Below are 17524 nucleotides of genomic sequence, written 5' to 3'. Positions count from 1 at the left end.
TACGTCAACCCAGTAGTACTCTTGTAGGAGGTCCCTCAGGACGAGATTGTCTTTTGGTCCCGTCCCTTTGGCCGACTGCCAGTCAAGATGGGGGTCTGTAATGAGATTGAACTCTCCGCCCAGGATTGTGGCTCCCTCGGCCCACCCGTCCATGACCCCAAGAACCCTGTGGATAAACTTGACTTGGCCGGCGTTGGGCGCATACAGGTGGCTAGTGTGACTCGTGTGCCCTGGGCTGACACCTTGATTGCAAGAAATCTACCTCCAAATCCCCTTTTCGTCTCTACATCAGTGAGATGCAGCGATTTACCCAAGAGGATACCCACTCCCTCCTTCTTTGAGGATTTGTGCGAGGCCCAGAAGTTTCCACCTATCTCCTTTCCTTTGATCGTTGACTCGGCCCCCCTTCTATAGTGGGTTTCTTGTAGGAAGAGGGCCAGTAATTTCTATTTGCGGAATAAGTTGCTTGTGAGAGACCGCTTGTTTTGCGAGTTGTGACCTTTCACGTTGAGCGTACCGATCCGACCTTCAACCATGGTCGTCGCTATCCTTGCCCTGTAAAGCCTCAGTGAGTGCCCCCGTTACCATCCGTAGACTTGAACCCCAGAACCATGGCATGGCGTTCCCTATTTCTTTCCCCTACCCCCTCCGCTGCCCCCTCCCCGGTTCCCCACTTCCCTTACCCATTTTGGTAGGCGTCCGTCTCCATCGCCCGACATACATCGGGTTTAGTCAACGAACCACCAGGGCCGCTGCCAGGGCCTCGAGAGAGAAATAGTATGGATCGTACCCTACAGGTTATACCTATAGAAACATTTTACAGGTTTAGTCGGGGTCCAATCCTCCTACCAGACCTCCCCCGCCCCAGCCCCCTGTACTCCCGCTGCGTGTCTTGTGTCTCATAGGGTCCCACCGTGAACTAGCCTCCAATGTGACTCGGGGGAGGTTTTCGAAGGTCTCGGGGGATGCACCTGGCCACCTTCTGACAACTGAGAACACCACCACTCCGTGTTTCAGACAGGTGAGACCCGAAACCTTCAACCATCAATTACGGCATAAGCCTCGCCAACCGTGGCAACATCACAATACAACATAACACGCCCCCAAACATGGAGGGGCCCATACAATACAATACACTAACATCACATTTCTCAACTTTCTCCCCTTCCCTCTTAATCGTTCGGATCCATCGCACGGGCCTTGGCGTCAACAAAAGTGGAACAAATGTTTCTCCCCAATTCGCAAACGGCCACGGAGGGCGAGTGGGCGAGTGGACCACAACAAATCAGCACTGCATTCCTTTTAAACTTCTCCTCTGTCTGATAATCATGCGGGTCCTCCACGTCCCTCCGAGGGGTGCCTGGTTTTTCTGAATTTCCGGGTGCCCTTCACTTTGTGTTCCCCCTGGCCGAGGTCAGGGCCCCGTGGGGCACAGCTTGGGCCTCCGTCGGATCCACCGTTCTCCCCCGAGGGCCCGGGAGGGATCCCGATCAGTTTGTTGATGCCTCTCTGGATGTCCTCTTCTGTAACGAGCTGAAAGTTTTCCCCTTGCCATTCAAAGGATAGGTAGATGGGTGGCCCCAGCGGTACCGGACCCCCTTCTCCTGCAGCCACCTAGTGATCGGACCGCATTTTTTCCTCATTTGTAGCGTGAGGGCGGATAGGTCCTGGTAGATTGCCACCCTGGAGTTGTCGTATTGTATCTCTCTTAGAGTTCTAGCTCTTTCAAGTATTTTTGCTTTGGCTCTGTAATAGTGGAACTTCGCAAGCACGGAGCGTGGGCCCGTACCGCCTCCGCCACCTCGATGAACCCTATCAATCAGGATGGTTTCCCCAGAGTCAATTCCCAAGACAATCCTAATGATCTCCTGCACTTTACCCTACAGGCCGGTCTGGGTCTCCCCCTCCACCTCCGTCAGGCCGAAGAATCGCAGGTTACATCTCCGTTCACGATTTTCCATGTCATCCACTTTGAGGTGGAGTTCCCCCTCGCGCCGCTGCATCTCTTTAAACCTTGCCTCCATCTGGGTCTCCAAGAAGACGGTGGATGCCTGGTTATTCTCTACCCCCTCCATTCTGTCCTCCAACGTGGAGACCTTGGTGGTGAGGTCAGCTAGCTTGGCTCCCATGTACGTTTTCATCCCCCTGATTTCGTCTAGGATTGTCTGGATATTGTTCTGCATGGTGTTCATGTCGGGAGTTGGCGTAGGTGGGGAGTTGGTCTCCATCTCTTGTTTTCGGGGAGTGAATTGGTATCCTGCCAGGGTTTCTTTCCAACTCATGGGGGTGTCTCCACCTGTAGATCTTCGTGGTTCCCCAATGTTCCTTGAGGTCTCCCCCCGGTTCCGTACCAACTCCGATGAGGTGTGGTGGTTACGACGGGCAGGTCGGGCCCCAACCCCTCCGACAGCTAGTACTCATGGTTACTCCGACGTGGGGTCGGTGGCTGCGTTCAAAGGTCGCCGGGGTGGTAGTCGCTGTAGATGGCAAGTAGTAGGCCCCTGAATAGGGTGGTGAGCCTGCACTCTGCAGAGGGGCCCAGGCGGGCTCCCGCGTCGACCAGGGCCTATTAAGTGTATGCCTCTGAGGGTTGTATCGCAGCAGCAACCGGGGGAGGCCTTATGGTAGTTGTTGCAAAGATGTTCCCCACCGCCGGGGGGGCGAGGAGAGGAAGGGGTCCGGGCGAGACACACAGACGTGTGTGCGGCAGGCCGGGGTCCGGCCGTGGAGGCCCGGGGCATACTGTCGTCCAAAACTGCCGCAGCGGGAGCCGAGGGTGGGCTCGTCGGATGAGGACTCCAGTCTCCGAGGGGCTCCCACAAGCTTTTAGCGATGCCGGCAGAGGCGCAGGGTCTCGATTCCTCAGATTGATCCTGGCGCAGCGCCCTTCTGCGGGGAGGAGGGGCCCGGCCACAGAGCTTCACCTCGTGCGCGGCATGGGCCTGGAGGGGGGAGGGGGAGCGCGGAAGCTCCAAGCCAAATATCTCAGGGACCCGGGCACCCCCAGAGCTCGGGAGGGTATCGCCGGAATCCCCCGGAGTTCCCCCACCTGGATTCAGCCTTGTAGGAGGATAACATTCCTTTTATCGCAGTTTACTCCACAAATCTCTCGGGGCTTCAGGGGAGCCGAACGATCAGGCAGCCATCATGCCTGCGCCCCCTGGTGGCCTCATGTTTAAGTTACTTACCTGTAACTATTGTTCTCCAGCATGGGTCTGGCATGGATTCACATGCGAACCCTCCCTCCTTCCCTCTGTGGCTCTTCTTGGTTCATACTGCCTGCCACTGTATGTGCTTACCAAATCTGAAAGGTTGGGGCTTAGGGAGAGGACTTTCATTGGATGGGGACAGTATGACCCAGAGAACAGTGATGGTTTAAAGTAGAAATACAGTTTGAAAGTGATACTGTTGTTTCTTTTACCGAGGATTCCCACCCTGACGATGGAGAATATTGATGAGCATGTGAATCCATGCCAGACCCATGCTGGAGAACAATAGTTACAGGTAAGTAACTTAAACTCTTTCCCACCTCACTGCCGCAGAGTATTCGTGCAGTTTTCTAAATGACCAGCTGTAAAGGGCCTGTCTGAAACATCACCATGTATTTCACACACCAGTGGTTTTCACCTTCCTCAAGTTGTGCTGCAGCACCCTACGTGTTTGTGTCATCAAATTTACCACGTGTCCCACCTTGAGCACCTCCACCCATGGCCTCTTGGGCTGCGTACGTGCTCCAGGCACTTGTAACACAGCCATCAATGATACCTTGTCCCACTCCAGGGGTGCCTCGTCCCATCCACACTATTCTCACAACTGGAAAATGAGCCCCCCCCCCGGACTGCATGGTATCAGAACCTTTATTCCACCTTCTTGCTGTTTCTGTGGCTGCAGGGGTAAAAGCCTTGCAGGTCCTCTCTAGGGACAGCTCAGCAAATGGTGGTCTACACTGCTTTTGTCATTGTTGACAGTAATAATCATTCTGTCCTGCAGAGTCCTTCTGAAATGGAGCATTGTGCATTACAGAATGCATGATGACTGGTGCATATTGGAGGGGGCTCTGCCTCACCTCCCATTCTGCACCAACTGCCATTGGCACTCAAGCCATTCTCCAGAACCCCAGCTATGTGTGAGAACATACCTGCACCTGCAAAGACCCTAATGCTTTCCATGTCCTACCCTGGCAGACATCTTACCTAGATATCCCAGTCTGTGTGAATTACCATGGAGATGGCGTGCACTTGGAACCCTACACTGCTCCTGCGGTAATCGCCCCATCTAGAGTATTTCTGATTGAAAGGCACACCTTGATCAGTGAAATACAATGAATAATTGTTCCAGCAAATTAAGACTGATCTAAATCCAACATTGGAAGTGCTGTTCTTTTTTGTAGATGATTTACATTGGTTGTAGTTTGATTGATTGAGACAGACTAACTTACTGCACCCAAAAACATGTTTTGCTGGAAATATCTCTCATTTGAGAAAAATGTAGCACCATTCATATGTTTCTCTGCATGTTTCTGCATTGTGGACTCTGGACAACCCAAGATATGCCGAGCAGGGACACATACACGTATTTATGTGGACAATGATTGGTCTTCTGAGGTTAAACATATAGGATCTGATTTGCTAAGCATTTTTCAACCGGATTGCACCATTGTAAAACCCTTTTGTAAATCAGGCCCAACCAGTACAAATGGGTGGGCCTTCTGCCTTCTCTATAAATGTCATCTGTACCAAACTGTCTTGAGGGAAGATGCCTCTAGGAAATGAATGGCTTCAATCAAACAGCTGCAGTACTAGTTTATGTGTCTCTGTGTTTATATAATATTTGTGTATTTATTGCCTTCTTTTTTGAAGGTATCACATGAGGCCACTTTAAACTGCCATTTGTGAGATTGCTGCACAAATCGTGATCATGAATGTTCCTCACCAAAGCTGGTCACTTCAGTATCAGTAAACTGCTTAAGTGACAGAGAAAGGGCTGCCTATTGCCTGCAGTGAGCAGACATGCCCTTTTCTCTGCTTAATCAGGCTACTGGATCTCAATCCCGGTATCGGCTCAGAATGCCCCCACAATTCCCCAGTTTCGCAAATCTCTCAAAACGTGGCTTTTTTAACAACACCTGACCAATGACTAATCGCAGTGGGCGCACAGACCTCAATTCACAGTACTGGCCTACTGTTCCAATATGCCAGCCCAAACGCTGTCTACCCACACCTTGTATAGGTCCTGGCTTTAAGCAATAAAATAATACTAACAAATAATACTGACATTGTTGGTTGAATTTATGAATTGCCATCAAAGAAAGGGATGGATGTCTGTGTGGGTAAAAAGGGGACAATTTCCATGATCACCTGCACATTTGGAGTCCAGACTGCATATTATTATTATTATTATTATTATTTTTTAATTGTATATATCTGTATTTAACAGTTTTTACAAAAGAGGCTTTTCCTCATGAGCTTTGTTTTATTTCTTTAACTTCAGAGGATTAAATCCTTGAGCAGGATCCTTTTTTAATGGAGAGAGTCCAAGTCAAAACTCTGCAAAAAGTTACTAATTGCGTTTACTGGTATTCGATTTAACCCGTTCATCAGAAAGGCCCACCAATAATCTTCATCCAGCCTAGAGAACTGTGAGTATATGTGGTCTAGGTGGGTTTTCCTGTTACAGTCTAGTGCTGGGCATTTGAGGATAAGGTGCTTCAGGCTTTCGATTGTATTGCAGTCGGTGCAGAAGCGACAGGAGTTTACGTCTGTTTGCCTTCGAATTCACAAGATCTCGTTCATTTTTAAGATGTTTAATCTTGCTCTCAAAAAGGTACAGAGGATTTTCTTATTTGGGGATTTCAGTAAATAGTTGATGGCTTCATTTACTTTTTGTGCACAAGAAGGCAGATGGACAATGGACTTGTAACTCATTGCTTTTGTCTGTGTATCCCACCAGTATGTTTCCTTGAATTTTTTAGCGGTTTTGGTTGGATTTGTTAAGAGTTCATCTTCTGTGCTTCCTATTTCTTCTAGGATCGCCTGATTTTTGTCAATCCACGCTTGAAGCATTTTATTGGTGCCTTTCTTCATTTCCTTGTGAATAAGGACGTAGATTTTTTCTTTGGAAGATCTTGTTTTCCTATACAGTTCCAGACTGTTAAGGGACACTGTTCCTTTAAGAGAAATGAAACTGAGCTCTCTTCTGATCAGAGCCATCGGGGTGGAGGCTGGAAGGCGTAGCAGTTTCCTCCACAAGGAGCCTTCAAGTTTGATCAGATGGTTTTGGGGATCATAGGCATGGCTTCCACTCCGTAAGTGAGTGCGGGAACCACCTTTGCCTTATAGAATGTGATTGCCGCTTTGAGCGAGAAACGACCAAACATATTGTCCATCAAGATAATTTGGTTGGCCAGTGTTTTGTTTTTGAGAATCAAAGTTTCTTGCATTGGCAATTCTATGTTTTTGTTACTGAAGGTGACTCCCAAGTATCTGAAGGTTTCGACTTCTTCTAGTCGTTCTTTCGCTAGAAACCATGCACCAGGCTCTTTCCGTTTTGATGGCTTGTCTAGCCGCATCACTTTGGTCTTAAACGTGTTACTTTCTAGATCGTTGTTTTTGAGGTATTCATGCAGGTTATCCAGCTTTCTCTGTAGCCCAATCTTGGTTTGGTCAATTAAAATGATGTCGTCCGCATAAAGCAGCCTACTGACCTTTTCAGTTCCCAGAGTAGGTGGAAAGGCTTTTCCCTCTTTTTCTGAATGTTGAGAGTCTCCTGTATAAGCATTATATAGTGCGGGGGCCAATGGGCATCCTTGTTTGACTCCGCGGCCAGTTGGAATGTTTGTTGAAAGTAGGCCTGTACCGTTGAGCCGGACTCTCATAGATGTCTGCGAGTACAGTTCTTTTATCGGTTCCAGCCATATTATACATGCAACAAGATGATTACAAACATTGTGATTGCCACTGCCACACAGCTTGACAGTGCAGACTGAGAAACAGAGAGGTGATGTAAGCAGCATAAAAACTCACCACACACAGAGCTTCCAGAGGCGCAAGAGTGATTCTAAGCACTATGGGTTTCTCTTTGTCACACATGAAAGACACAACAAGCTCATTAGAGGACAAACAGTGCCTGTCAGAGTTCCTAGAGAGCTCCACTGAGAGAATTGCAAGGGAAGCTCATCAAACCGTACTTGAGAAAACCTCAGCAGAGCACACAAAAAGCTCATTAGCATCTACATAGAGCATGTGCACAGCACCCGAACAGCACATCTGAGAACGCAGAGCTCCACAGGGAGCTTATCGGGGCATGGCACGCACCCATGGCAGATAATAGCGTGCAGAAGAAACCTCACCTCCCATTTCCTTCTCCTCTCTTCCATGACAGGTGTGTGTTGACTTTCAAGTTTCAAAGCTCCTGATGCACCTGGAAGAGAATCGGCGACAGACAAGTAGAGTGGGAGACAGCCCAAGGGCTCCATCTGTGTAAATACACAATGTCTGGGAGGGGAGGACGACGCTATGTTCTCCCTCAGAGTGGTCCGATGGACCTAGCGTGCACAGGAGGCAGCCCTCCCCATGCCCTGAGTGGAAGCCCATTCAGTTATATTTTTCTGCCTAGGGGCCTCCCAGCCACACCCAGACAGACGGACCACTTACGTGTAATAGGAATTGAGGAGGGAGTGCTCCCACATTAAATCACTTCTCACCTCCCCTGAAAGGCCCTTTCTCACATCTTTGGGGATGATCTTTGTGTTTCCATGTGGTCTCAGCTTAGTTGTGTTTTATGTAAGCGTGGCTTAATTATAAATACATGACAGAGTGAAAGGTAGGTCATAGGCAGGACCAGGGACTCTAACATAGAGGCAATTCGCAAGAAGACAAGAATGGCTCAAAATGGGCTTCATACCACAATCCAGATCCCTACTTCTCAGGCTCCCAACAGTGTGAGTTTCAGATAGTGCACTTGTTTAATATGCCTGCTGCAAAGATTGATATTCAATCATGCCCAGGTAACTCTGTGAGTTATTGCTTATGTTGCAGGCACAGTGCAGACCTCAGCAAGCTAGAAGGTTCAATTTCAGTTAAATAACTCAGACGGTCCATGCTCCTCCTAGGTACAATCAGTGTGTAACTTAAAAGTCACACATTTCAATACTGGTAATATAACAAGTTAATGATTCCTCTGCAGCGATGTGTGTTTAACCAGAGGAGGCAAACGTGAATGGAGGATAGCACAGGGGCAACGTGCTGGTCTTGGAAGCAAGACCACGCAGAGCAACAGAGGTTCGAATCCTGGTCTCGCACTTAGAAACAGTTATAAAAAAACCAATTAAATAATTGAAATTCTATAGCATTTCTTTAAAGGATCTGGAGGCCAAGGAGGGGGGGGCGGTTGGCAGTAGATTGTTTATGTATGGTGCTTGCATTGTCCTAGTTCATCTTGAAAGGTCTGAGAGGGGAGGCAGGGAAGAAAACAACCTAATTTTGTTTCTGCGGATCTATAGCACTTTAACTCACCTAAGGGAGCTTCAAAACACAGAAGAATGGGGAGAGCCGGAAGGACTTAGGACTGTAGGCTTTTAAGAGGAAAAATAAGTTGAGGGCGTAGGAGAAATCAAGGAGTTAAACACCTAACAGTGCTCAGAGCGGAGGAGAGGTCAGAGGGGACACTTGCGGCGACCAGCTTTATAAAATAGCAATGAAATTATCACACTGCTAGGCCTGTCAGAAAATGCAGTAGGTGGGAAAAGAACCCTGTTTGTGTGTGAGACTCACACATGTCAGCAAGTGAGGCAGATGGGTGTTTGGTCACATTCTCTCTTCTCCCGCCCTTAGCACAAACCTGTCGTAAATCTCCCCCCGTCTCACCTGTGATCGGGATCTTCCTTGTTCGGCCACAGGACTCTTCCTGTGGATGGTTCGGGTCTTGAATAGGCTCGCCCGAGCCTCGTCAGGTTGCAGGACGCGTTCAGAGTTCCGGGAAGTTCGTGGTTCCAGGGTATCCAGGATAGCGATGAACGAGTAAGTAGGGGGGGAAATCCAGGAACAGGATGAAAGGCAAGGAAGGAAGTTAGAGGATCAAAGGAAACCAATGTAGAGAGTAACACACGTCGGGCCACTACCGAAGATAGCGTTGAGACGCGCGGACCCGCAGGGGCGTGACCAATTTATAGTACGTGCCACGACGTGAACGCTAGTGCGTAGCACGGAGCTTGGTGTGGCCATGTTGGGAGGAACAAGGAGTACAAGCCCTTCGTGACAGTGACCATGAGGTCCAGAAGGGGCAATTTCGCCGGGTCATGACAGCATGCCCCCTCCGAAGACTGGTTCCTCCAGGCTTGCTTGGGTGAATAAGATGGAATCTTCTGAGCAAACGAGGGGTCTTTAAATTACAAACTGGTTCCCATGTTCTCTCGCTAGGGGGGTAGCCTTTCCACTCAACCAGATATTGTAGTCGACCCCTCCTATACCTGGAATCACATATCCTGGACACCTCATATTCCAACTGGTCGTCCACAACAACAGGTGTGGGTTTGAAGGGTTTTCTAGTAGAACTAACGTAGGGTTTCAACAGGGAAGTATGGAAGACTGGATGTATCTTCTTCCAGGAATCCGGGAGCTTAAGTCGGAAGGAGACAGGATTGATGATCTCCTTTATAGAAAATGGACCATAATAGCGAGAAGCTAATTTGTTTGGTCGTAGATGTCGAGGTAACATTTTCGAGGGTATCCAGACTTGATCGCCAACTGAATAGGAAGGTGATGGTCTTCTCTTAGAGTCCGCATATCTTTTGGTTCGAGTCTGGGCCTGTTCTAACTGATCCTTGGCCTCTCTTTGTAAATCGATCAGCATCTGAATCCAAGAGTCAAGGGTAGGTACCGGAGTAGATTCTGGAAGAACTGATGGTAAAACAGACAGGTGATAACCTTGACTGCAATAGAAAGGGCTGATCTTGAGAGCTGAATGATCTGAGTTATTGTAGGAGAATTCGGCTAAAGGTATAAGGAGAGACCAATCGTCTTGAACCTTGGTGGCAAAACAACGAAGATATTGTTCCAGGGTTTGATTTACTCGTTCCGTTGCCCCATTGGTTTGTGGATGATAGCCTGAAGAAAGGGCACGTTGGATTCCTAGAACACGACAGAGATGTTTCCAGAATTGTGAAATATACTGAGGTCCCCGATCCGAAATAATCTTGGAAGGAAGGCCATGAAGACGAAAAATATGTTCCAGGAAAATTCCAGCAAGTTCTGAGGAAGATGGTAGTTTATACAATGGTGTAAAAGGAGCTAGATGAGTGAACAAGTCAATGGTTACCATGATGGTTGTATATACGTGGGAAGGTGGTAATTCAACAATGAAGTCAGTGGCAATAACTTCCCAGGGTCTGGTTGGCAACGTAGGTTGTAGAAGCAGACCCGCCGGCCTCTGATTATCATATTTGTTCTGACTACAAATAGCACAGGTCTTGATGTATTGAACTACACTGGACTTCATCCCTGGCCACCAGAACTATCTTTGTATAAGACGGAAGGTGTTGGTTACTCCTCGATGACCGGAGTGAAGAGTATCATGGCATAGATTCATTACCTTCTGTTGAAGTTCTTTTGTCGGAATGACCACTGAATTGTTCTTGAATAAATATCCTTCCTTGATTGTTAGACGCCAGGGATTTTTCGTCGATATGTCCTTCCAGAGTTCAGATAATTGAGTCTGTACTCTGATTTCTTCCAGGAGATTGATTGCTTGAGCTACAAAGATTGTGGGTGGAAACATTTTAGGATAGATCTTATCCTCCAAGGGAACGTAGTCGGGACGCCGAGAAAGGCATCGGCAATCAAGTTTTGCGATCCAGGAACATGTGAAATTTTAAATTGATATTGAGCAAAGAAGTAGGCCCATCGAGCTTGTCTACTGTTCCTGCACTCCATGGATTGTAGGACCTGAAGATTTCGATGATCAGTACGGACTTGAACTGGATATTTAGCACCCAGGAGTAGATGTCTCCATTCAGTGAAGGCATGACGAATAGCCAATAACTTCTTCTCCAGAACTGAGTAGTGAGTCTCGCTGGTGGTCAAGGTCCGTGAGAGATAAGCAATGGGATGTTCCAATTTATCATCGGATTCTTGTTTTAAAACTGCTCCTATGGCGTAATTGGAGGCATCAGTTTCCACTAGAAAAGGACGATTTATGTCAGGTTGGGGCAGGATGGGGGACTGAGTGAATTCTTCTTTCAAGCGTTGGAATGCCTTGTCTTGTGGTATAGAGCAGTTAAATGGAACGTCTTTCTTCAGGAGATTAACAATGGGTTGAACAATCTCGGAGAAGGTGGGAATGAATTTCCGGTAGAAGTTGGCAAGCCCCAGGAAGGATTGTATTTGCTTAACAGATGTTGGGGCGGGCCAAGCCAGTATGGCCTTCACCTTTGAAGGGTCCATACTAATTCCTTCTGAACTAAGGACAAATCCCAGATAGTGAACTGATGTAACATGAAACAAACATTTTTCTGGTTTGGCTAAGAGTTGATTTTCACAGAGACGTTGAAGTACTGCTTTTACATGTTCTTCATGTTTCAAGGAGTCCTTGGAGAAGATCAATATGTCATCCAAGTAGACGATAACATTGAGAAATAACATGTCAGAGAACACCCTATCCATAAAACGCTGGAAGACTGCAGGAGCATTAGTCAGACCAAAGGGCATGACTAGGTATTCAAAGTGACCAAAGGGTGTTCTAAAGGCTGTTTTCCATTCATCTCCTTCCCGGATACGGATCAAATGGTAAGCACCTCGGAGATCCAGTTTCGTGAATATCACTGCACCTCTCACAGCTTCAAGGATATCCGAGATCAGGGTTAGTGGGTATCTGTCTTTCAGGGTGTATTGATTTAGGCCCCGATAGTCCAGGCAAGGTCTAAGCTCTTTGGTATCCTTTTTTGGAACGAAGAACAATGAAGCACCAGCTGGTGATTTTGAAGGTCTTATCGTGCCGTTCTCAAGATTAGTGTCTAGGTATTCCCGGAGGGCTCTCTTTTCGGGTTCTGAAAGGATAAACATCCTGGCAAAGGGAATCACTGCTGAGGGTTCAGTATCTATGGCACAGTCTTCGGGTCTATGTGGAGGTAAGGCTTGAACAATGGCAGTAGAGAATACATCAGCATCCCCTTGATAGATCTCTGGAACTTGTACAATATTGGAAACCATGAGTGGTGTCTATGGACACCTTGGTAGACTTATAGGAGCATTGACTGAGGTATCCAGGTTTAAACAATGGTTCATACAGAGCTCCGAGCCCAGGAATAAGGATCCGGCCGTCCAGTTAATACATGGATTGTGCCTTTGTAACCAGGGCATGCCCAGAACCAAGGTAATGGGCTGATTTTATAATGTCAAACACAATTCTTTCTTGATGATGATTTATGGAAAGATGGATCTCCCTTGTTTGCAGACTTATGGGTCCTGAGGAAAGAGGTCTTCCGTCAATTGCTTCCACTGGCTGTGAAAAACTTCTTGCTTCATATGGAATGTTATGACTTCTGACCCAATCTTGTTCAATGAAGACTCCCATTGCTCTGCAATCCACCAAGGACAGTATGGGGTAGACCTTGTCCTTGGATGGCGATAAAAAGGCCTGTAATATCACCAATTTGTTTTGTCCAGGAGAGTTCAAGGATGGAATTGATGTGGAGCAAACATCGCTCTCCCGAAACCTTGCTCCATTTAGGATCGGGAGCTGGCGTTTCCCGAGCGTCGGGGAGGGGCCAGAGGACACTCTTTAACTAGATGTTTATCTGAGGCACAATACATGCATAAGCCTGTGTGTATTCTTCTTAACCTTTCCTGCGGGGAAATTGGTCCACGAAAGGCTCCAAGTTGCATGGGTTCAGAATCAGTGCTCGGATTCTTGGCAGATTCTGTCCTTGTAGTATTCTCTGGGGAGTTTCTTTGAATTGAGACTTTATTCTTTTTCTTTTCGGCCTTTCTTTCTTAGATTCTGAGGTCTACTTGCATAGACAAGTCCAGGAGGGCCTGGAATGAACTAGGACGTGCCACCCTGGCTAACTCGTCCTTAATCTCTTCATTTAGACCTCTGCGAAACAAGGTAAAACTGGCTTCCAGGGGCCAGTCCGCCTCTTTGGCTAGCTGTTTGAATCTGGTAACATAGGTCAACATGTCTTGGGATCCTTGTTGGAAGTCAAGTAACTTCTCTTGAGCACCATGGACCAGCTCTGGTCGTTCGAACACGGTCTTGAGTTCCGCGATGAACCCTTCATAATCATCCAGGAGAGCATCCCCTGAATTGAGTAAAGGAGTGGCCCATGTAAGGGCATTACCGGAAAGATGCGATATTATGAAGCCCACCTTAGCCCTAGGAGTTGAGAAATAGTAGGGCTTGAAGGTAAAATGTACCAAACAAGAATCCAGGAATCCACGTAAGGTCTTTGTTGAACCGTCGTATTTATCAACCACTCCTCCCAATAATACGCTGTCCTTGTTCGCGGAGTCACGTGACAAGACAAGCTGTTTTAGCACCGCATTCTCGGCTTTTAAATTCTGCATCTCTGTGGAAAGTTCTTGCATTCCGCGCATCAGGTCCTGAATAGCATTCTCCATGGTAGAATCCGTATTGATCGTTTGGCGTCTCAAACTGTCATAAATCTCCCCCCGTCTCACCTGTGATCGGGATCTCCCTTGTTCGGCCGCAGGACTCTTCCTGTGGATGGTTCGGGTCTTGAATAGGCTCGCTTGAGCCTCGTCAGGTTGCAGGATGCGTTCAGAGTTCCGGGAAGTTCGTGGTTCCAGGGTATCCAGGATAGCGATGAACGAGTAAGTGGGGGGGAAATCCAGGAACAGGATAAAAGGCAAGGAAGGAAGTAAGAGGATCAAACGAAACCAATGTAGAGAGTAACACACGTCGGGTCGCTACCGAAGATAGCGTTGAGACGCGCGGACCCGCAGGGGCGTGACCAATTTATAGTACGTGCCACGACGTGAAAGCTAGTGCGTAGCAAGGAGCTTGGTACGGCCATGTTGGGAGGAACAAGGAGTAGAAGCCCTTCGTGACAATGACCATGAGGTCCAGAAGGGGCAATTTCGCCGAGTCATGACAAAACCTCATTGTAGAGACAAGGGGCCAAGACCAATGTTAACCCCTGGGGGTGCTTTGACAGGGACATGCCAGGTGCATAACACTCAGAGAAAACCATAAAGGCTATTTCATCAATTAATAAAGCTAAAGCAACCTTCTATTGAATAAAGTTGGAAACTTTGCATTAATTTTCAAATTCTATCACCTTTAGAGGTGAAGTTATTAACAATCACATCACATTTGCAGCATGTATGGGCTCCTGACTCTTTCTCTTTCATGTGAGTAGGAGACTGGAGAAGCGTGTGCAGTCAACAGAGCCTAGGCTGCGCATAGTTGCAACCAGGGTCGTCCCTGGGGACTGGGGGCCGGTTTCTGGCCATGCCTGGGCCGGTATGAAAAATAAAATGTGAAAAAGAAATATTTCTTTTTTCAAATTTTTTTTCTTCAAAAAGCCTTTCATCCTTCTTAGGTCGATAAATGAGTACCAACACAGGTTGGGTGATATTGTGTGCATATTTGTTCTATAAAAAAGAGCTTAAACGTAAATGCTATACAATAACCTATTATCATTTGGCCTTGGGCGTGTGCTTGGATTCACAGTAATTTAGTGTACTTAGGAACAATGCTATTTGATGCCACTTTCTGTTTTGTCAAGGGGTGAAAGGTCGTGTTTCATCGCTTCCCGGGATGTCACTTTGGGGTGAGGTCAAATGGCATCACTTCCGATGATGTCATCAAGAGGTCAAGGCTCGTGAGGCGAGGGGTGGGCCACTTTTTTTTGGGTGACTGTGCCTATTTCTTGTCCCAATCCGACCCTGGTTCCAACAACGCTTGCGCCCAGTCTTAGCCGCAGCCTTTCCTGCTTGGTCTTTTTCACATCACCTGCCACGCCGCTCAGTTGTTTGAGGCAGCTTTTCTTTATTTGCAGTTTGCAATGCATGCAACGGTCTCTGGCAGGCCATGTATACGGTAGGTAGACTAGCTCTGAAAGCCCAGTGGACATCCGTCCCCTTGAACAGACCACTGCCCACTGCCCTCCCCAAAACGCCCCGATATCTGCCCTGCTATTGGATCAGGTCATTCACTAGGTTGCCAGGCATCAACTTTATCTCAGTAGCGGACACAGCCAATAAGAAAAGGGGCCCGAAACCCTGAGTCTGTGACTTAGAAAGCTATTTATTTCCATCCCAGAATCTCCCATGGTTACCTAACAAATTATTACTTTCAAAGTGTTTCAGACATGTTTGTAATTTGAATCAGAGTGCAATTCGTTGTTGATGCCTGTAACCATTGAGCACAGTCTGTTATCTATGTCTATAATCATCAATAAGAGTACCGTCAGTCAACGGTAACATAGAATATGCCATTGTTTTTGCCAGGAATTTGAAGGCTAAATGGACACAGTACACTAAAAGGCAGCCTCAGAAGCTTCTCCATAAACACCCTAACTAGTTGAACCCAAACCTGGGTCTTATAATGTAGATACTGTACATGGTGAGTGATAATCTAACTTATCATCTTCCTATCCCGCCTAGGGCAACGCATGTGCGCAGCGGAGCAGATGGCAAAGAAGGAACTTTTCATCTTCATCTCCAACCTGCTCAGAGAGTTCACATTCCACCTGCCTGCAGGAGTACAGGAAGCTACCCTGGACTGCACCTATGGGATTTCATTGAGACCGCATCCATACAAGATCTGTGCTGCCAGGCGAAAGGCAGAACCTCAACAATAAGCGAGAATGCCTGCACAGCCACACATCTGCACATGCAACGCTTTATACATGAATACATGCACAAAATGTATGCTTGCCAAAAGGCAAAAATAAGCATGGCACATGTTTGTACGTATGTATATGTGCTTGGTTTTATATAGCACAAACCTAGCCATGAAAGCAACAGGGAACTATATAAGTGGGTCCAGTAACGGGGTACAATCATATGGATACAATTGAAAGGATAGATAACGAAAGTTGGTCATGGATGGACATGGACCAAGGGTGTATATATAGAGTTAGAGGCAGGGGATATAGTTAAGAGAGCGAAAGGTAGAGCCAGTCTTTATTACTTGGTGGTTCTGCAGCTGTGCTCTGGTAGAAGCTATATTGCTGTGAGTTTTATACAATATGACCTTTCTATCTGCACACTTCACACCCCGGGTCTGCTTCTGTGTGCCGTATCAAAAATATCCACCACTATATTGCTTTTCAGGTAGCCGTATTCTTAAAATGTGGTCCTTTTTTATAAAGATATAGTGTTATATTGCTATCCAATTACTTGTGATTGATCAACCAATTTAATATTTTATATATATATATAGGTTATAGGGGATCGAACTTATAGGCTGCAGTGCGGGCAGGGAGATATTCCTTGCACCCATTGGCCTTATTATTAATGTCCTGTTTCAGGAGTCAGATTTTTTCAACAATGAAAAAGTCTGAGCTCAGACGTAGGCTGCATGCAGTGTGTTCTTGTAAGTCTCCCTGATGTGAATGCATATCCTGCATAGCTTTTGACCTTCTTGAGGTCAAATGATGCTCACAAGTTGCCCTTCAATCCCCTATGAAGCTATCTGCACCCTGCTCACTAATTTCTCACTGCGAACCAATCTAACCAGCGTTCCAATGTACCACATATACACAGCACTTAATTATTCCAATCTATTAATCTGCTGCGATTTTAACATATGGTGTGATGTTCAGGACAATTTGGATTGTAACATTCTTATAAATATCCTTCAAACTCATGACCTTTTGTTAAACACAACATCTGCCACCGCCTAGACATAGTTATGTCAAGAGGAAATACCTTACTCCACCAGGAGAATAAACCAGTGACTTGGTCTGACCACTTTGTCGTTAGATTTTCTATCAAGATTGAACACAATGGTCTGCAAAAAGCCCATCCTGCGACAACCATCCTCTCGCAATAAAAAAGACCTGAAGGCCATCACAGACTTACAACTAACGTCTGGATTGTCCCCGTTTTCTCCCAACTTAGATTGCATTGTTTTTATATCTGAATAACATGTACATTTTACAAAAGGTATGCGATTTAGAAGTTCCATTCAAAGTCATTAAAATAATCTAAGCATAAAAATAATGCATGGTGATCTGACTCCTTAAGGACTCTGAAAGAAGACTACTGTAGGAAAGAGAAAGGCTTCAATCCAGAAATCGTAAAGACCTCCAGGTTGCCTAGCTAGCCCTGGCCACTTATAAAACAAGAATCTTTTTGGCCAAGTGCTGATTTTTTCAAAATCAGATCGATGTCTCAAAAACCAGATCTAAGGAACTTTTGCAACCATAAAAAATCTAACTGCTCCTGTGTGCACTTCGTTGTTGACACTAGCTAATGATTTTAAAGATTTTTTCATGCCAAAAATCAATCTTATTCGGCAGAACTTTCGATATTCAACCTACTGATTCTTTTATATCCTC

The 17524-nt window shown here is 46.7% G+C and overlaps 1 protein-coding gene across 1 annotated transcript in view; it reads left to right on the top strand.

Moving 5' to 3' along the window:
• LOC138491200 (cytochrome P450 2J2-like) overlaps positions 1-17047 on the top strand; it is an 841489-nt gene extending 824442 nt beyond the window's left edge. Inside the window, exon 9 of the mRNA XM_069617585.1 lies at positions 15624-17047. Within this exon, the coding sequence (XP_069473686.1) occupies positions 15624-15820 (197 nt within the window). The 3' untranslated portion in view covers positions 15821-17047. The remainder of the gene's footprint in view (positions 1-15623) is intronic.
• The last annotated feature ends 477 nt before the right edge of the window (positions 17048-17524 follow it).

Source organism: Ambystoma mexicanum, chromosome 10 (assembly GCF_040938575.1).
Source record: "Ambystoma mexicanum isolate Mex_15411 chromosome 10, UKY_AmexF1_1, whole genome shotgun sequence".
NCBI classification, from domain to species: Eukaryota; Metazoa; Chordata; class Amphibia; order Caudata; family Ambystomatidae; genus Ambystoma; species Ambystoma mexicanum.
This window is presented reverse-complemented; position numbering and strand designations above follow the sequence as displayed.